The following is a 20,694-nucleotide window of genomic DNA, read 5'->3' as shown; positions in this document are numbered from 1 at the left end:
AGAAGCCAGAACCGGGGCCCCCGCCCACCACCAGCATCTGTCCGATTCAGGTTTTTATTGAAAGTGGCCCGAGCCTCTCGACGTTCTATGAAAACTAACACCTTAACCTCAGAACATTTAGGGAAGCAGGAAGTTCGTTTTCTTTAAAAAAAAAAAAAAAAAGTCCTGGCCGAAACGAGTCCTTGGGAGACACGGTAATGCGACACGAAGCAAACCTGGGCCCGGCGCGGCCTCGGTGGGCCCCAGGCAGGGGAGGAGGCAGGGCTGCCCCGACAGTCTCTGCTCCTCGTGCCACGTGGTCACCTGTCGGTGCTCCGCTGCCAGGAGGGGACGTGGAAGAGGGACCCTCTGCGCGGGTGGGGGGCAGTGACCCGGCAGTGAGGCCCACGTGGCCACGACAGCACAGGGGGCTCCACACAAAGACCCTTCTCCCCACTTCTCAAGCAGCAGCGCCTTCAGCGGGATGACGTCAGGTGGTTTCTGTTGTGGGAAAACCTGCGGAGCGGGGGAGACCCGGTCACTCCCGGCCAGGAGGGGCGCGGCCCCGGGCAGGGTGGGGGCTCCGGGATGCCGAGGGAGGGGGCGGCCCGCGTTCTGACCCGAGCCTCTGAGCACAGTCCGCCGGGGGCCGCGGGGGCCGCGGCCTCTCCTCGCAGGCCCCGAGGCTCCAGAGGAAAGAAAAAGAGAAGCCGACGCAGACGAGGCCGGCGCCCCGGGCCTCACCTCTGCACGCGTTCCACCAGGTGCGCCATCAGCTTGTCCGAGATGCCAGGGCAGGACTCCTCGGCCAGGCTGAAGGCGTTCTCGAGCTCCTCCAGCGCCCCCACGCCTCCGCCGCTCTGCCTGTGCTTCTCCTTGAGCTGTGGAGAGACCACCGGGAGCCTGACCGGAACTGCCGACCCCGGGGCCCTCGGCTCTGACGCTCCCACAAGGAAGCTCCCGCGGAAGGCTTCCCGGCCCCTCGCTGTGACCTGCGTTTGCGGGACCCCAGCTGTCGGTCCACCGCAGAGCTAGGGTGGGCCGGGTCCCCCGGGGTTCCTGGGACCGCTTAGGCCAAACCCGGGGCTCCCGCAAAGACAGATGCTGCCCCACCCCCGCGCCCGAGGGAATCTCCCAACTCCGCTCTCGAGAGGGGTCTCTACTGGCCTGTCACCGTCACGCTACAGTGGGCCAGGCTGACCACGTGGCTTCCTCCCAAGGGTCACAGAAACCCCGTGCCTCAGGCCCCGCAAACTTGAGAGAACAGCCCAGAAGCCCCTCAGTGCGCAGCACAGCCAGATCAAGGCATCCTGACCCTGGGCCCCACCACCGCCGGGGGCTGTGAGAACCAGAGGGAGGCATCACCGCCCTGGGGATTAGAAGCAGGTCACCCGGGTCCCCTGCCACACCCCTCACAGAAACTACAAGGGTGCCTCCTAGCACACCCCGTCCAGCGGCCTCCACCTCAGGCCCCGCCCACAGAATCAGGCCCCACAGGGGGGCCCCGACCACCTGATGAGGCTATGCTTCCCCCCCAACCTCCCCACACACGCGCCATCACACACGGTGCAGGGGCTCCAGCAGCCCAGGGCCCCACCCCTCCACTCTATACATTCCAAGCGGCCCAGGGCGCTAACAGCCCCGGCCCTCCTCTGACACTGGCCGCCTCCCTCCCCAGTGTGGGGACGTGTCCCAGCTGAGCCCAAGCTCCTGGTCCATGGCCGGACAGTACCGCTCTGGCCACCTGCTCCTCCCCAACCTCCTCCCCTGCATATCAGGCCCCTCCAGGTGGGAGCTCTCCCGCCTCTACCCATTGCCCCCCAGCGGATACCCCAGGGCCCACTTGCCTCAGGAAGGCTCTCAGCACCCCGTTCCTCCCTCTCTGGGCCTGCGGTGGGAACTGGGCCCCTGACCTACTGCCAGCCCCAAGTCCAGGGTGTGGGGGTCCCTGGGGTGCTATCGACCCCCCACTGGTAGGTAACGTGCAGGGTCACATGACCCTTGAGGCCTCCCTGCCCTGAGCCTGACATCCAGCACTGAGAACTGAACCTCCCAGGCTCTGTCTCAACAGATGACCATCCCATGCGTTTGCAGTTCAAAATAAAAGTCACAGTTTTCGATCAGAGCCATCCTGAGACCCCAAACCACCACAGCAGGGGGAGAACTCAGGGAGGTCACATTAAAGTACTTTTTCTCCTGGCCGCTTCTGCTTTGCTCAGAAAGCCTGGCCCCCAGGTCCAGGTCCAACCACAATGGGCTTCAAGGGGCCCAGAAGCCCCACACGGCGGGGGGGGGGGCTGGCCAGCACACCTCCTGATAAACCTCAAGGTCTCAAGGTCGCAATGTGGGGACAGCGTGTGCAGGGAAGCACGATAGCCTCCTGCCCCAGGGGACCCCCTGACCTGGCCCTTACCTCTCCAAAGACAGGCCGGACCAGCGTGGACAGGCACTGGGACCTCGGCTGCCTCTTGGCGGGCTCCGCAGACTGCCAAGTCAAAGCCCCGGCAGGGTGATGAGAGCGAGTGTGCCCCAGGGTCAGGCGTGCCCCGCCCCCCTCCCAGCTTTCTGACCTCCTTAAAAGGTGCAGCCCGTGAGGTGTCCAGGCCTGGGTGCCTGCCCCCCACCCCCCAGCCAGGTCAGACCTTCTGGGAGCCGTGCAGGGCTGTGCCCTTGTGCACCTTGCTGTGGGGGCTCGGCCGGATGGTGGGGGGGAACGTCCAGAGGGGGCCCTGCTCTCCATCCTCAGTGTCTCCGTCACTACGGTGGAAGGTGAGAAGGGTCATGAGGAGCATGGGGGCTGGGATTTGGGGGTCCCAAGGCCCACACCTGCCCTTAGTCTCCCCGTTTATTTTGGAGGCAACCTCATGGCCCTGAATGTCAAGTAGGCCCGCCCCGGGGCCCTAGGGGCCCACTGACCCCCCACCCCCACCCCCGCCACGGCACAAGGCCCACGGCCATCAGGGGGCGTGACCCCCGGAAGGGCCCTTACATGTCGGAGTCCTCGGAGCTGGACTCCTCGCCGTGCCCCTCCGACTTCCAGCGCTTGTAGCGGTCAATGAGCTCAGTGAGGAAGGAGGTCTTCTTGGTGTAGCGGGTGATGAACTTGTGCTTCAGCAGCTCCTTGGCAGTGGGCCGCTGCCGAAGGAAGGGCACAGGTCAGCGGACGCCAGGGACAGCTGAGCTCTGCCTTTACACTCCCGGAGCTCACAGCTCCCCCCGGGGACCACAGGGACGAGGCCACCAGCAGGCTGGGGTGGAACACATCCCCTCCACACCAGGTAAACACCCGCCACGAGCTCCCCCAGACCTCAGCCCCTGGCCAGGGCCCGCTCTGGATCGGGAGGCGCTCGGGGCTGGGCGAGGCCGGGCGCAAGGAAGGGGCCTCAGGCCCCGTCCCCGCCCACGGGGCCGTTCTCTGGGGCCCGGTCCCAGAGCCGCCCCTACCGCCTTCGGCCGCTCAGGCCTCCTCCCGGCCCACCCCACAGAGCCAGGGCCCCAGCGGCCAGGGTGAGACAGGCCTTACGAATCGGGGGTCTTTGTTGAGGCAGGCTTCCACAAACTCCTTGAAAGGCTTGCTGTGGTGGCCCTCCAGGGTGGGCGGGCTGTTCTTGGGAATCAGGAACAAGACACGCATGGGGTGGAGGTCAGAGTTCGGAGGCTCGCCCTTGGCCAGCTCGATGGCCGTGATGCCCAACGACCAGATGTCAGCCTGGACGGAGACCCATACGGGACTGTTGCCGCCGGGGGGGTCCCAAGCCACGCGGTGGCCCCCCTGCCGCCCGCCGCACCCACCTTGAAGTCGTAGGCCGACTGCTTGATGACCTCGGGCGCCATCCAGAAGGGGGTGCCCACAAACGTGTTCCTCTTGATCTGTGTGTCTGTGAGCTGCCCCGCCACGCCGAAGTCGGCCAGCTTCACGTCACCCTGCTCTGAGAGCAGCACGTTGGCGGCTGCTCGACACAGGACGGTAGGGGGTCACCCTCAGCACCGCGCAGGGCCCCTCCCCCTGCACACAGCTGCCTGAGGAAGCACAGGTCTACCTGGGGACGCCAGCAGGTCCGGCTCAGGGACCTTAGCTCTCCTCGGCACCCGGCAGGCCAGGCACCCAGGACCACGTGCACGGCCGGGGGGTGGCTGCGGGAGGGGCCCGCCTGGGCACGAGGTCCAGGCCTTCCCAGAGTGGGCCTTATATGACAAACCCCAAGAACAGAGCCGCCGCCCTTTTCTCCCGAACGGCAAAGCAGGCAGAGGTGACTCTGGCCCTCGCCCTCACACCCCCGGCTGCCCCTGGCAGGGCCGGCTCCCACGGCGGGGCCGCTGGAGCACACACTGGGCGCTCAGGAGACCACGAGCAAAAAATCCACACGTCTGCTTTAATCAGGTCCCTTCCGACCCGAGGAGCAGAGGTGGTGTCCCCACCGTACGGGCACAACATACTCGGAAAGTTCTGTTACTGGCAGCGTCTTCAGGAACAGAGCGAGACGGCACCGCTCGGCGTCGGACGGCCCAAGGGAGTTCAGGCCAGAAGCGCCGAACTACAAGGGTCCCCACATCCCAGACCCCCCAGTACCGCCAGCCGCACACCCCTCGCAGCGACCTCCACCTCGCACCCTGGCGCTTCTAGGGTCTGGAGGGGACGGGGACGAGGGACAGGGGCCGCGCCCCCGGGGACCTTTGATGTCTCGGTGGATCTTGCGCTCCGAGTGCAAGTAGTCCAGGCCCTTCAGGATCTCCCGCAGGATGGTGGCGATGTACGTCTCCTCCAGGGGCCCGGGTTTCAGCTGCAGGCAGAGAAGGGACGGCAGGGCCTCAGGCACCCCCACTGGCACACGCCAATCCCAGCCCCACGGCCGCGGCCTCCGCCAGGGGATAAGTGGACTTCAGATGCTGAGTCAGGTGGGAGGGGGGGAGGCTCTCTCCAGACGGCATCTACCGTTCTCTCCGCTGGCACGAAGGGGGTCCCGGCCACTGCCGAGCCCACGTACCTGGGGGCGCTGGCCCGCCTGCACCCCACCAGCCCAGAACCCCCGGGAAACCAGTGGAAATGGACCCCAGTTCACTTCTGGGCTGAGAAGGCTCTTAGCACGCACCACACCGAAACAGCCAAGGACCGGAGGCCCACAGGAGCCGGGGGTCCTCAGGCAGTGGGTCCAGGGCTGCTGCCCCAAGCCCCACAGCCACCTCCTGTGTCCACTCCTGCCCACGACAAGCCGCCCACTGCCGCAGCCTATGCCTCACCAGGTCCAACGCGGAGCCTCCGCCCAGATACTCCATGATGATCCACAGCTTCGTGCCCTGGGCCCAGAGAAACGCCCATGAGCTCGAGGCCACGGCCCCAAGACACACACTCCCCGTCAGGGGAGACTCAGGCCTCCAGCCCTCAGGAACCCTCAGGGACCGACCCTCAGGGACCCACCGCAAAAGGGCCCCAGGGGCCCCTATCCAGCCCCCCCTCCTGTCACACCCCTGATGTGTGTGTGCGTAGATGGACCCAGTGCTCGGGCCGGTGGCCAGGTCCCCCATGCCAGTACCCCAACGGGAACCAGGCCGCAGGAATGACATGTCCAGCCGGCACTCGGCCTGCGGGCACCTGCACCCAGGCGTCCCCCTGGGCGGGCCCCCAAGGGCAGAGCGGGGGGTGGGCTCAAAGGCGCTGTGCGGTGGGGCTGCCCTGGCCCGGGAGACGGCACGGCCAGGAAGTGAGACCCCACGGCCACTGCAGAGCCAACTAGGTCGCATTCATGTCCTACATGCCCACCTGGCCCTCGGGACTGTCGTTTCTTGAGTGCCCTCGTCGTTCAGACCCGGCCTGTCCCCACCGTCCCCATGTGGGGCAGACCCAGCCCGGGCCTCCCGAGCAGGTACAGGGACTTTCTGCCTCTCTGGAGGCAGCCTGGGTGGGGGGCGGCGGTCACGGGCATCTACCCAAGCGCAGGCCTGGCGTGGAGCGAGCCCCCACCCCACAGGCACCTTCAGGTAGGAGCCGAAGTAGCGGGTGATGTAGGGACTGTCACACTGGCTGAGCACAGTGATTTCCTGCTGGATGTCCTCGATCTCATCCTCGGCCTCCTCCAGGTCGATGATCTTGATGGCCACCACCTCCTTGGTGCGGTTGTCGATCCCCTTGTATACCTCCCCAAAGGAGCCCTTGCCGATACGGTCGAGCTTGGTGAAGAGCTCCTCGGGGTCCACGCGTGAGTGCTGTAGAGACACGGAGCAGGCAGACTGAGGGTGACCCTGCTGGAGGAGGTGGCAGTCCCCAAAATGAGGAGCTAGGGAGCCCACCCACATTTTTTTTTAAGTTTACGCTTTTTAAATAATCTCTACACCCACTGTGGGGCTTGAACTCACAACCCCAAGATCAAGAGTCGCAGTCTTCTGACTGAGCCGGCCAGGCACCCCTCTCCTTGCTGCTTTTACCTCTTTGTTCAGGAAACCTAAACGTACCCTCCCCACAAAGGAGCACAGAGGCCCCCGCAGCAGCCAGGGGACCAGGCTGTGGAGCAGGTGGAGAGACCATGAAGGTCATGCCCTATCTGCCCACACCCCACACGTGGACACGTGGGGAGGGCCAAGTGAGGCACAAGGACAAGTTTAAAGGGGATACGTGGGTAGGAAATGGGGACTTGGGGGCAGCGAGGCTATCCCATAGGACAGCGGGGACAGTGGGGACAGCACCAACGCAGTCTCGCGAACCAGAGGCCTAGTTCGCAAGAACGTACCCATGCTGCCTCTTCGTTTGTAACAAACACACCCCAGCTAGACTCGGGGGCGGGAGAGGGAGGTACCGGCTCTCTCGGTTCCCCGGACCCCCCCCCCGAACTCCTCCTGAGCAAGAGTCTATGGCGTCAGCCGGTTCTCCCTGCCCACCTGGGAGCCACACCCCCCGGAAACGGCTTCCCTTCTGGTCCCCAAATCAGTCCTCAAGACAGCTCCACCCTCACACCAGCGGGGAGTTGAAAACTGATGCTGTCTTGGACGCTTAATCCTGGATATTCAAGTACCACGCAAAACCAGCGCACTGTCCTGTCCTCGGACTTAAATTCAAAGCCTGAAAAAGAGCGCCCAGAGGTCTGAGCACCAGGGCGCAGCCGGCAGAGGGCACCCGCCGGCCCGTGGGCGGACACTCACACGCCTGACGCCGACCTTCCACACGTCAGGGGCTGAGATGGCTCTCAGCCTTTGGGGGGCTGCCCGAAGGAGGCAACACCCCTGCGCACGTGGCCCCCCGGGCTCCCGAGAACAGCACTCTCTTGGGAACGCCAAGCCACTGTGTCCTCAGAGAGCCAGCAGCAGTCCACACAGCCCCAGAGCGACGCAGGGGGCCGGGAGGGTGGGAGCCTAGCGTCTTGTCCAGGCAGAGGCAGAAAGGGTTTTCCAAGACCCCGAGACTCGGATCCACCAGGAGGCGCCTCCCGGCACAGAGGCCGCTGCCACGGCCCCAGCACCACTGGCAACAGAGCATCTTGGCGCCGGGTACACGAGGGAGAAAAGTACGGCTTCCCGTGCCTCATCGGCCCGAGGGACGGCCCATCCTGCGGTGGGTGGGCGCCCCCGGTCCCGAGCTGAGCCCTCCACGCGTGGACTCGGCACACACACGGAGCCCACCTTGGGCTCACCCCCAGCAAAGCTCCACGTCGGGCCCGACCGGCTCCAGACAGAGACTACGCGTCAACAGAAACTGCTAATTAGCCGCCTTCCCGAGGCGTGCAGGCGTGCGACCGGGAGGGAGGGGACAGCACGCAGGCCCACAGGTGAGCAGCCCTGACTCCGAGCACCCGGAGAGCCAGGACAGCAGGGGCCGTCGGGTGCCAGGAGCCCCGCAGGACAGCAGATGGAGCGGGGCCTGGCCGGGACCAAGGGGCAGAGCAGCACTTCAGCACAGTCCCCACAGACGGGGCGGGCTGGGCCGGGCTCCATCCACACGCTGGCCCAGCTGGTTCAGGAACGTGGCCCTCCTCGCTTCCTCACCAGAACCAGCAGCCCAGTCCCCAAGCCAGTGCATGTAGAGGACAAGGCGCAGCGGGTGCACGCGGTCGAGTTACCACCGAGTCCCCAAGCCAAGGCTGAAGGCTTCAGCAGGACACAGAGCTGAGCTCCACTCGGGTCCCTCGGGCCCAACCGCCGGGCATCTCCATTCCTGCCGCGCATGTCAAGAAAACCAGGACAGGTTAGGCATGTGGCCGCGAGTTGCAGCCACTTGGCTGTGTTCAGGAGGGGGGGGTGGCGCGGATCACGTGGCCAGAACCCACCCCCACCCGGAAGAAGGGCCCGGCAGGGCGCCTGCGCCATCCCGCCAACCCCCGGCCCCACACGCGACCCCACACGCGACCCCACACGTGACCGGCCGGCGGCAGGACAAGAACACCTTCCTGCCGGAGGGCCTTCTCCGCGAGCGGTGGGGGACCTCGCCGTTCCCTGGCTGCCGCGGTGGGGCATGGTCTGGGACACGCCCCTCCCGGACCTGCTCCTTCCGCATCGGCCCAAACAGCACCTTCCCAGAGGCTCTTGCCATCGACTCAGCCGTCACCGCCTATTCAGTGCCGGGGGCGGCGGTCCACCAGACCGCCAGCCTGTCCCCTGCCCCAGAAGGGCTGGCACAGCCCTGCAGGATACCCCACGACGGCTGTCCAGTAACTCCAGTCCAGCTGGTGCCCTGACCTTGTGTCCTCTGTCGCCGAAGAAAGTCCCTCTCCTAAGGTGCCCTGAGAGAAGAGCTGGAGGTGGGACGGACAGCAGGCAGCACCAATCAGCGGGTCCCCTTCCCACCCTCAGGCAATTGCTGGCAACACGTCCTCCTGCTCCGCTCCCCTCAGCCCTGCTGAGAACACCGCGGCCCTCTCCACGCAGGGCCAGCAACCCAACAAGGGAAACCCCCAGATGGGGCACTCAGACCCCCACTGCCCGGGAGAACACGGTGGACCCTAAGCCAGAGTTCCTGGCTTGGCAAGGAAGGCGGGGAGCCCCAACCCCCGACTCTCATACTCCTGGAGTCCCCCCGACTGCAGGCCAGTCAACTCAGCAGACAGTGTGACACGTGCACACGCCTGGCTGCGGCCCTGACACTACAAGAATGTCACAGGGCCCACCTGTTCCCAGCCCCGCCGGGAGAAGGAAAGGCAAGTAGCTCCTGGGTCTGGGGGCCTCGGGCTGCTTTTCCAGGCGATGCTGTAAAAGCTCAAAAGCTCGACTGGCTCTGGGGGTTGACACCCTTGTCCTCCAACCCTGAGGCTGCCAGGTCTGTGGCCGCTGCCTGGCAGCGTGTCTGCCGTTAATGTCACCTCACGAAATGAGGGGAGCGAAGCCATCCCCACCCACCACACGACAGGTGGCAGCACAGGAACAAGCTGGGGGGGAGGAGGGAGGAGGAGAGATGTGGAGGGCGGGAGGGCAGGCTGTGGGGGAGCACGGCCTACTGCCCCAAGCAGGGACTGCCCCACGGAGCCACAGTGACAACTGTCTCAAGAGAAAATGATACGCTGACAGGCTCCCTGCCACTGGCCTCTGAAAGGACAAAGGGGGCTTCGTTCCTGAGGGGTCCCTTCTCCCCGTCTGATCTGGACGCCGAGGGCCGACACAAAGCGCCGACCGCACACGGGGACGGGGGCAGCTCGGGGCTCCGACTTCCGGAACCCACGGGAACTACTCCCACAGTTTTTTTTCCTTCCTGTATTCTAAGAGGGAAAAGAAGAATGGTAAAGGGTATTTCTGATTCATTGGGAGAAACAATGAAGCCGTGACGACAGACACATCCTGCCATCGGACTGCAGGACGGTTGGGAGCGTCACCCCAGGTACACTTGGATTCGAGGCCTCGACCTGCCGCTTTCTAGCCAACTAACATCTCTAAGCACCGAGTTTTAAACCCAGGGTGACGACAGCACCTGTGTGGTGAGGCTGAGGGGAACCACGAGAGCTACACACGCAAAAGGCTTAGCGCAGAGAGACTGGCGGCAAGCGCTCTATAAACGTTTACTGAATAAGTAAATGTCACCCAAAGTGTTGTTTTTTCTCCAAATCAATTCTCTCTTTCTAACCTGCACCTTTCTAAGCGCCTCTTAAGTTTGACAATGAACGTCAAAGCCCTTCACACACGGCTTTGGGGCTTTCTGTGCACTTGGGAGCTGCAGCCGTGGAACTTACAAGGTGAGCTTTGATACAGTCACTTCACCATCACCCGGCTTGGTTCTCCGGTGCTTTCTCTGCAGCTTGTCACTCACCAGCAGCAGGATGGGGGGCGGGGCGGGGTAAGGCAAGGGAGGCTCTTTCTGGGTGCAAAATGTACCCTGCGGCTCTTAAAAATAAGCTCGAGGCCGAGTTTTCTCTGCGCACCAGTAATGTGACTTACCACACAGAAATGTCAAAGCCTAGAGAGGAATCTGCTAGCCCCATTCGGCATCACCCGGTGAGGCCCGGTTCCCATCTGTGGCCACAGCTGGTGCAGGACGCGCTGCTCGATGGGAGCCCCACAGGCTTCCCCGTCCACACCTTCCCGGGGCAGATGCCGGCGGAGGGGGGCTAACGGGCCATCCCATCACCCTGCAGCAGCCAGCCCACTGAGAACACGACCACACGGCCAGCACCTAGGAAAAGTCCCCTTCATGCTGCCTCCATCGCCCTTGTTTTGAGACAACCAAACGGGGAGGGGAACCAACCACAAGCCCCCACGCTGGCTGCCGCCACCACGTCCCAGCACCAGCAGCCGGCTCCGGGCAGACTCCGGCCGGATGTGGGGGGTCCCCCAGAGCCGGCCGGTGACACCGCAAAGTGGTTCGGGTGGGGAAGCACAAGAACCTTGCAGGCAGGCACTTCCGGCCCAGGTGACCGCTCCTAGAGCAGCCTTCCCAAGAAACCCCGACAGAAGCACACTGGGGCCCTCAGCTCTCCCGACACACCAAGTCACCCGAGGCTGCTTCATCGCGCCCCCAGGGAGGGAACCCCCAGCCTCTGCCACAGCCCGGCATGCCCCTGGCCCGGCCCCGGCCCCCGCAAACGCAGCCACCCAGGTTCCCAGACAAACCCACCGGCGCCACCCGGCCCCGCTCTGCTCCCAAGGTCAGCCTCCGCACACCCTCCACTCCTGCGCGGGGCGCGGTGGGGGGGGAGGGGGGGGCTTCTATTCTGAGAAGTCTGCGCGCATCTGCCCCCCAAAACCCCGCACCAGCCGCCCCGAGGCAGCAGCCCCTCTGCACTGCCCCCTCCTCGGGGTCCCCGGAGGAGCGGGGTCCTCAGCGGGCGGCTCTCCTTAAAGCCCAGGCGCTTTTCAGGTGACACGCTCGTGGGTGAAATAAACGTCTTCCCGGGACGTGGCGGTCGGCGCTCCCACGTGCGGGGGCGGGGCAGGCACGCTGCCGCACACCCCCCATCCTGGAACCAGCCTTACCTGGTTGGCGAAGCCCCTGAGGTGAGCCATGTCTGCGATGCCCTCAGACCATCGGCTGCAACCCCACGAGGCCCCTAGATCCCGCCTCGAGGCTCTGGAAGCCGGCTCCCTCGCTTCAGTCAACTGGAAGGACAGCAGGCGCGCTCGATGCTGGTGCTGCTCGGGGTACACGGGGCTCCCCGGGGCCAGGCGCCCCCACCCGTCTCGTTCCTTGATGGCCTCACCAAGCGGGGCCCCCCTTCTTAGCCTCTCCCGCCCGCGCTCTGGCCTCCGACCCTCCACCGCTACTCCCCCAGCCGCCCAGGGCCGGGTCCCCGAGCCCCTTCACGCCCCTCACACCCCCCCAGCGCTGAGCCCCGCCCCCAGCGCCCTACCCCACCCCGAACCCCACCTCCAGCGTCCTCTCCCCCCTCCCCGCGCCCTGCCCCCACCGCCAAGCCCCGCCCCCAGTTCCCTCAGCGCCCTCCGCTCGCCCCACGGTCCGTAACCGCCCGACACCCCCCCACCGCCCGGCCCCCTCCCCAACCGCCGCAGGCGCGGGCCCACCCGGCAGCGCGCCCACCTCCGGGGGGCTCCATCCCGGCCTCCCCCGGCCCGCTCCTCAGTGCCCACGAAGGCTCCCACCCGCAGCCTCCTCTCGCCCGGGGAGCGCCCGGACCTCCAGCCCGCGAAGGAGCGGCAGTGGCGGCGGCGACCGGAGAAAGCCCAGCGGCGGCGACGGCGAAGGCGGTGCGCGGTGTCGTGGCCCGGCGCGGGGCTCTCTGGGACACCGAGTCCCGCCGCTCGCTCCGCGCTCGGGTGCCCGCCGGCTCTGGACTACAAGTCCCGGCAAGCCACGGGGCAGGGCGGTGTCGCGGGGCTCGCCGGGACTCGGAGTCGGGCTTCCTGAGCGCCTCTACACTACGTCTCCCAGCAGGCCGCGGGCCGGGCCGGGGCGGGGCCGGGGCCGGGGCCAGGAGGGGTCCTGCAGCCGGGGGTTGGGGGGGCCCTTGGGCATGCGTCCTCCCACCCGTGGACTCGCTCCCCTTCCCGCCCACCCGGTCCCCGTCTGCCTCCTCCATTACCCCCGCCACCCCCTCTCCGTCCTCCCTCCCAGTCCCGTCCATCCCCCTCCGGCCTTCCTCTCCCCTCCCCTCCTCTCTTCCCCTCTCTATCCTCCCTCCTGGTGGTCCCTTCCACCCACCTCCCCGCTCTCTGCTCTCCCTCCTCCCCTCCGCCTTGGAGGGCTTTCGCCGATACCCTGTTTTGGAGACCCTGCCCAGTGCAGCAACTCAAGTGACCGTGGAGGGTGGGATGGAGAAACAAAACGTGATGTAGCAAAGCCGTGGAATACTAGTCAGCCTGAAAAAGGACATTCTGACAGCTGCGACAACATGGATGAACCTGGAGGGCATTATGCCGCGTAACAGAAGCCAGATACAGAAGACCAATTATTTCATGGGTCCACATACCTGGAGTCCCTAAAGGGAGTATATTTACACAGAGTAGACGGTGGGTGCCACGGTCTGGGGGAGGGGAAATGGGGGGAGTTACTGTTTAATCGACACAGAGTCTGTCTCACAAAATAAAGAGTTCTGGAGATTGAGTGCACAACAATGCTAATGTACTTACAACTTTTAAGATGGTAAATTTTATGTGTGTTACGTCACAATTTAAAGTAAATAAAATACAATAAAATAGAAAAGGAATTACGTTCTGACACGTGTTACAACATGAACTTTTAAAAGCATTATGCAGGGGCTCCTGGGTGGCTGGTCAGTTAAGCATCCCAATCTTGATGAGGTCAAGTCCAAGTTCTGTGTTGGGTGGTGTGTTCAAGTCCCAAGTCCACACCCAGCATGGAGCCTATTTAAAATAAAACAAACAACAACAAGCACATTACGCAGGGGACATACGCCGGTCACAAGAGGCAAATACTGCATGATTGCACTTACCTAAGGCATGGAGAATAGGCCAATTCAAAAGACAGAAAGTAAAATACAGGTTTCCAGGGGCTGAAGAGGGGAACAGGGAATCATTACTTAATAGGGACAGAGTTTCTGTTTGGGGTGATTTTTAAAAAGTCCTGGAAATAGTGGTGATGATTACACAACATCGTGAATTTGTTAATCCCACTGAGTTGTACACTGTATAGTTTATGTTATGTGTATTTAATTTTTTAAAGTTTATTTTTGAGAGACAGAGAGAGAGAGAGAGAGAGACAGCGCAAGCGGGGGAGGAGCAGAGAGAGAGGGAGACAGAGAATCTCAAGCAGGCTCCACCCTGTCAGTACGGAGCCCTATGCAGGGCTTGAACTCAGGAAACTGAGATCGTGACCTGAGTTGAAACCAAGAGTCATACGCTTAACTGACTGAGCCATCCAGGCGCCCCTACGTTACGTGTATTTTAACGCAAAGACAGAAAAGCAGTGATAAAGTGAATGTCAACAAATTTTTTAAATTTTGCTTTCAGAAAGATACTGTCGAGAGAAGGAAAAGACATGCTACAAGGCTGGGGGAAAAAAACTGCAAAGCACATATCCAAATACATACGTACATACATACGGATGTATGTACATGAAATATATATTTATACTATATACATACTATACAACGTATATACACAGAGCTCTCCAAACTCAACAGTTAGAAAACAACCCAATTAAAAAAAAATTGAGAACAGACTTGAATAGACACTTCAAAGAGGGTGGTGAGGAGCACCTGGGTGGCTCAGTCGGTTGGGCGTCCAACTCTTGACTTCGGCTCAGGTCATGATCTCATGGTTCGTGGGTTGGAACCCCGAGTTGGGCTCTACACCGACGGCGCAGACCCTACTTAGGGTTCTCTGTCTCTCTCTCTGTCTCTCTCTCTCTCTGCCCCTCCCCTGCTCATTCTATCTCATAAATAAATACATACTTAATTAAGATGGGTGAATGGCAGTAGCACGTGGACAGATGCTTCACATCATTAACTATCAGGGAAATGCAAACAAAACCATAGTGAGGTGCTGTCCACATTCCTGTTAGGGTGGCTAAAATAAAAAGTACTCATAATAGGGAGTTCCGGGTTCTGGCACTGAAAGTCCCACATCCCTGGAAACCCCTCTGCCTGAGGCAGAGCTGAACAGTTGGTCATTCAGGAGGATGAAAACCCGGAACTCTCATACATCCTACATGGTGCGAATGCAAAATGGCACCACCGCTCTGGACAACATCTGGATGGTTGCTTCTCTCTCCAGGCCTCTCCCAGCCTCCGTGGCCTCGAACGATCCCACTGGCCCAGTGCCCCGGGCTCTGGGTCAGAGTTCTGCGGGGGCCCCCTGTTCTGGGGCCCCAGGGGTGGGACAAGGCGGGCCAGAAGCTTCTGCTCTAACGTGCGTGCTCTCCTGGCCAACGTCAGGGTCAAATGGACTCGACTTGGGAGGGCTGCAGAAGCTCACGCCGTCCAAAGGGGCAGGGGCAGTGTTGGGCGGGGGAGGCACCAGAACCGCCCCCTGGGTGGGAGGGGACTGAGCGGTCTGGGGGCTTCACCTTGCCCCTGGTAGTAGGTCCCAGAGGGGAATCCCCAGGCTTCTCAGACCCTAAACCAGGCAAGGATGAGAGGGTGCAGAGCTCACGGCGGGGGGCGGGGAGGGGCGTAGGGACGGCCTCACGACCCCTCCTTGGGACCCAGGCTGCCGTGGGAGGAGGGTGTGGATGGCTGAGCCGGCCCCTAGGGGCTCCCGTGTCGTCCAGAGGCGCCCATCAGCCTGGATCCCGGAGTCCAGGGGTTCAAGAGAATGGAGAAGGGGAGGGTGTTCCCCGGGCCGAGGACAATGCCTCCCACTGGTGACTGTGGTCGGGAGGCAGCACTCGGACAGCGGGTGTCACAGGGCCGCAGGGGTGTCCTGGGATGTCTGGGCAACTGAGAGGCTGCAGGGAGAGTACCCCGCACGGGCAGATGGCATGGCCGCCGGGCTCGGGTGTAGGGTGGAACCGGCGTGGGGAGCCCCCAGCTCCACACAGGCCCGGGGCTCCCTGGCTCTGCGCCTCCGCCTTCGATCCCGCTCTCCGCCCACCAGGCTCCGCGCCTTCAAGTGCGACCCCCAGGAAGCCTCACTTTCCAGCCGTGACCTGGCACCCACTGCCACCACCAGGAAAGCCACTGACAAGGGCGGAGTTTCCTGTCCACGCCCGTCTGTGGACGAGGCCGACGGCTCCCGGAGGGCGGTGGAGGAGTCCAGCCGTGGGACGGAAGAGATGCCACGGACACACGCTCAGGGATGGTGTTAGGTGAAAAACCAGTTTAAAATTTTTTTTTCATGTTTACTTATTTTTGAGAGAGAGACAGAGCGGGAGCCGGGGAGGGGCAGAGAGAGAGGGAGACACAGAACCCGAAGCAGCTCCAGGCTCCGAGCCGTGGGCACAGAACCGGCCGCGGGGCTTGAACCCACGGACCGCAAGAAGTCCGACGCTTAGCCGACTGAGCTACGCCGGCACTGCGAAAAACCAGGTTTTAGAACTACACGCTAATCGTGTGTACGCATGGGGACTATTTTGAACTGACAGGATATGGGGACTGGACACAGCCATGTGGATCTTAAGTCTTATTTTATTTGCTATCCTAACTTTCCAGGTCCAGTAGACTTCAGTGACCAGATTTTACTCCTGTATTCAGAAAAACAGGCTTATCTGTGTCTGCTGGCTGACTTTGAAATCTCAGAACAATGAGGATTGTTTCAAAACAGCACATTCAAGGCCTCACGATCTCAGGAAGGAGGTTAAGGCAGAAGAAAACTCACTCCCCTCAGGGCAAAAACAAACAAACAAACAAACAAACAAAACACCAAGTCTGGACTGGAGGTCAAGGGCCCACGGACACACTGCTCAGGTGACTTCCTGGGCCTGCCGGGACCTGCTCCCTGGCCCACGTAGGCGGCAGGGTGGGAGCCCTGGCTGGCCCTGGGGAGGTGACGGCCCCCAACGGCAGCCTCAAGGATCCTCAGGCTCTCCTGGGTCGAGGTCTCCTCCACCCTCACAGACAGCAAATCTTCACCCTCTAAGACTGACTTAAAGGTCCAGAAACATTCAAACCCAGTTTGGTGAAGACTGGTGCATTCGGGTGCCTCCGCATTAGCCAGCAGCCTCTGCCTCCCGCCCAGCTTCCCGGTCACCAGCAGCCAGCACAGCCTCTCTAGACACACACTGGGTCGTGTCAGCCTCCGGACCAAAAAAGTGCTGCTTTGCCCAGTGCCCACCGGGCAAGCTCAGACTTGGCTGGGCTCGGGTCCTGGCAGTGGGGTTCGGGGGCGGGGGGGGGGGGGGGGGGGACAATGCTCTCCCGCATAATATTACCCAGGTGCAGAGCTTTAAAAAACGCCCCCTCCTGCTGACCCGGCAACACCACCTCCAGGCATCAGCACTGAGGAAATCGAGAGGCGCGGGGCACCTGGGGGGTCAGTGAGCTAAGCGTCTGGCTCTTGATCTCGGCTCAGGTCGTGATCTCACGGTTCGTGGGATGGAGCCCCGCATCGGGCTCTGCACAGACAGCAAGGAGCCTGTTGGGATTCTCCCTCCCTCTATTCTCCCTCCCTCTCCCGCTGCCCCTCTCGCGCACACGCGCACACATGCTCACACACTCTCTCTCTCAAAATAAATAAATATTAAAAAAATGGGCACAATTTAGCTCAAAGGTGGGAAAGTGGAAACACCGCAAATACCCAGTGATACTAACAGCTGAATAATACTTCCATATATCCTTGGGACGCGGTGCGGTCATCCAACTGCTGTTGCTAAAACACCATAATGATAGGAAAGTGTTCCCAAGGCAAGTGGGAAAATGGAAAAACTGCTCCTGTTGCAACCCAGCCCCCTCCCCCCTCCCCCCCTTCCCTCTCTCTCTTCCTCCTTCCCTGTTGGATAGAAATAAATGTATTGAACGTTTACAGTGCTCGCTTGCCTGTGAGCCAGATTATGAATCTTTCCTGCAAATTCTTTAATTTTTTCTGTACTTTTCAGAGTTTATCAATGACCATGTGTTACTTATAGACTAGGTTTCCCCTGGCGGAGGGCAGCAGCTCGGCTCCCAAAGTGCCCCGCAAGCTCTCCCTGGGCTCCCTGAGCCTAAACACAGGCGAGCTCACAACCAGAAGTGCCAGGCACGCGCCTTTCCCACGGCTGCTCTAACAAGATGCCACAAACCGAATGGCTTAAGACAACGCATGTATTTGATGGTTACGGAAGAAAAAGTCTGACATGGGTCTCACTGGGCTACAGTCAAGGCGTTATCAGCGCTGTTTCCTTCTGGAGGCTCCAGGGCGAACCCGTTTCCTTGCTTTTTCCAGCTTCTAGAAGCCACCCGCAGCCCTTGGCTCATGCTCCCTCCCCCATCTGCAAAGCCAGCCTCTCTCTGACCCTGCTTCTCCCAGACCCTGTTACGGATCTCCTCTCTAGGCCGGCCCTCCTTGGTCCCAGTTACAAGGACTCTTGTGATGATACTGGGCTCATCTAGACAATGCAGGGGGATCTCCCCCCTCAAGATCTTCAATCCAACCCCACCTACGAAGTCACTTTTGCCACCTGAGGCAGCTCACGCACGGGGATTAGGCAGAGCACATCTTTGGAACGGATCACTCAGCACGCCAAGCACGGACGGCACACACAGTCTCACACACGCACACACTCAGACACATACACAGACACGCAGACACACACACACTCGGACACAGACACACACAGACACTCAGGCAGATACAGACAGGCAGGCAGGGGCAAACACAGACCCGCAACCACTCAGACCACATACATATGCAGAGACACACAGTAGGCAAAATTTCCCCAAAAGTGAAGAGAAATGTGGGTTTTCAGGTTAGAAGAAGAAATAAAGTCTTGACCTAACACGTTGTAGTTAGTTTTAGAATTCTAAGGATAAAAACAAGTCTTAAAAACTGAGAGGGTTGGGGCGCCTGGGTGGCTCAGTCGGTTAGGCGTCCGACTCCGGCTCAGGTCATGATCTCACAGTTCGTGGGTTCGAGCCCCGTGTCGGGCTCTGTGTTGACAGCTCGGAGCCTGGAGCCTACTTCAGTTTCTGTGTCTCCCTCTCTCTGCCCCTCCCCTGCTCACGCTCTGTGTCTCTCTGTCTCTCAATAATAAATAAATGTTAAAAAATTAAAAAAAAAAAAAGCTGAGAGGGTTGAATGGCATCACCCAGAGAAACATGTCGAGTCCTACCCCTGTCCCTGTGAATGGAAGCTTGTTTGGACAGGGAGTCCTTGCAGAGGACGTCAAGTTCAGATGAGGTCATGCTGGAGTAGGGGCCTCTGGACGGGAAGATTTGGACGCAAACACACAGGGAGAGGGCAACACAGTGAGGACAGAGGCAAGGACAGACCCTCCCCGAGAGCCTCTGAGGGAGCCAGCTCTGCCCACACCTGGGGTTCTGGCCTCCTGGCCTCCAGACTGTGAAAGAGCCTGTCTACTGTTCTAGGTCAGGTTTGTGCTGCTTTGTTAGGAGCCCCGGAAGATTAATGAAGATTAATAAAGGAGAGGAGGAAGGGACGGAGCAGGGAGGAGGATTACGGGAGGGAGGACAATGGATATGCACAGAGACCGTGGAGTGCTGTCTACTTGTGTTCCGAGTGGAGTCACAGGCATCTTCAAACACACAGGGACCCAGGAGTCGGAAAGAAGGATCGGACGGCGTCACCCAGAACAACGATAAAGAGGCACAGGACACAAGTAGCAGAATTGCACAGAGGTCAGCGAAACGTGTTGGGAAGTCAGATAAGTGTTGACTGTACCGCTGGAAAGCAGGCAACCACAATCCCAGTTTAAAATGGCTCAACATGGGGCGCCTGAGTGGCTCAGTCGGTTAAGCGTCTGACTTCGGCTCAGGTCATGATCTCACAGTTTGTGAGTTGGAGCCCCGCGAGGGGCTCCATGCTGTCGGTTCAGAGCCTGGAACCTGCTTCAGATTCTGTGTCTCCTTCTCTCTCCGCCCCTTCCCTGCTCACGCTCTGTCTCTCTCTGTCTCTCAAAAAATGAATAAACGTTAAAAAGAAAAAGGCTCATCAGTCACATCTCCTCCCCACGCCCCTCTAACATGGCAGTGAAAGAACTGTACAATAGGGAAAACCCTCAAAAACAAAGAGAACTGCAGAGAAGGCAGAGAAGGCAACAGTAGATGAGAGATTTGACTGCTTTCCACCACACTGTAATGCAAAGAAAGATGGAAGGTGGTGTGTGACTCGGCACATGTAGCTGTCAGCTCCCGGCAGTGACTCCCAGTAAGGAGCAGCCCTTGAATCACAGCCCCTGGAGGCAGCCAAGTTGTCTCTCTCCTGCAGGCACCCTGTGCCCCCTGGCTCCTCCCTATAGCCCCGCCCACACACATTGGCCCCTCCCTGCAGCCCCGCCCACACACATTGGCCCCTCCCTGCAGCCCCGCCCACACACATTGGCCCCTCCCTGCAGCCCCGCCCACACGCATTGGCCCCTCCCTGCAGCCCCGCCCACACGCATTGGCCCCTCCCTGCAGCCCCGCCCACACGCATTGGCCCCTCCCTGCAGCCCCGCCCACACGCATTGGCCCCTCCCTGCAGCCCCGCCCACACGCATTGGCCCCTCCCTGCAGCCCCGCCCACACGCATTGGCTCCTCCCTGAAGCCCCGCCCACACGCATTGGCTCCTCCCTGCAGCCCCGCCCACACACACTCCTGTTCCTGCTGCGTTCCAGGAGTCAGGGGGAGGGGCAGCCTTCTCTGGGGCAGAGCCTGTGGCCGAGTCAGGAGGCAGAAACGCGTCCTGGCTCTTCAAGCTTCTGCTCACTCATGGCCCTCACCCTACTCACGTTTCATAGGCCGAGGCAAGTCTCGTGGCCCCGCCAGACATCTGGGGTCCAGGGTCTGTACCCACCCCGACGCACACAGGCAGGGACTGTGAAATCGATGGAGCTCACGCTGACCCCGAGGGTGTCTGAGTGTCACAGCCCAGTCCCTGCCAGGGAAGGCAGCAGGGCCTGACCCCCACGTCCCTCACCCACGTCCCGCAGCCAGGCTGGGTGGCCTTGCCCAAGCCTCCTGCCCCCAGGACAAAACCAGATCAGACTCTGTCCTCGGAAGAAACTGGGTCTGAGGCATTCCAGCTGTGGGGATGTCAAGGGCGGTGAGGCCCAGGGGAGGGGTGTCAAGGAGGGGCTGTCTCCCAGCCTGCAGACCCTGGTTCCCTTCACGAACGCTGCTCCGGGATGCTGCCAGAAAGACAGGGAGCGTCCTCCCTCACCCCAAGCAGGAGACCTGGCGAACCTTCTCAGGAGAAGCCAGACTGCCCAGGAAAAGGACCTCGTTTTAGGGTTCCCAGGAGAGAAGCAGCCAGCTACC

General features: G+C 61.5%; 1 protein-coding gene across 1 annotated transcript; it reads right to left on the bottom strand.

The window, feature by feature from the left end:
* Positions 1–40: 40 nt before the first annotated feature.
* Positions 41–12,109, bottom strand: STK25 (serine/threonine kinase 25). Its single transcript, XM_060624412.3, is given in 14 exon segments — positions 41–495; positions 724–860; positions 2,393–2,464; positions 2,622–2,656; positions 2,659–2,702; positions 2,704–2,736; positions 2,969–3,114; positions 3,503–3,688; positions 3,772–3,929; positions 4,652–4,760; positions 5,218–5,274; positions 5,950–6,180; positions 11,362–11,484; positions 11,986–12,109. Coding segments are annotated over 13 exon segments (1,278 nt in total). The 5' UTR covers positions 11,392–11,484; positions 11,986–12,109; the 3' UTR covers positions 41–455.
* Between the last annotated feature and the right edge of the window lie 8,585 nt (positions 12,110–20,694).

Source organism: Panthera onca, chromosome C1, assembly GCF_046562875.1.
Source record: "Panthera onca isolate mPanOnc1 chromosome C1, mPanOnc1 haplotype 2, whole genome shotgun sequence".
Classification (NCBI taxonomy): Eukaryota; Metazoa; Chordata; class Mammalia; order Carnivora; family Felidae; genus Panthera; species Panthera onca.
This window is presented reverse-complemented; position numbering and strand designations above follow the sequence as displayed.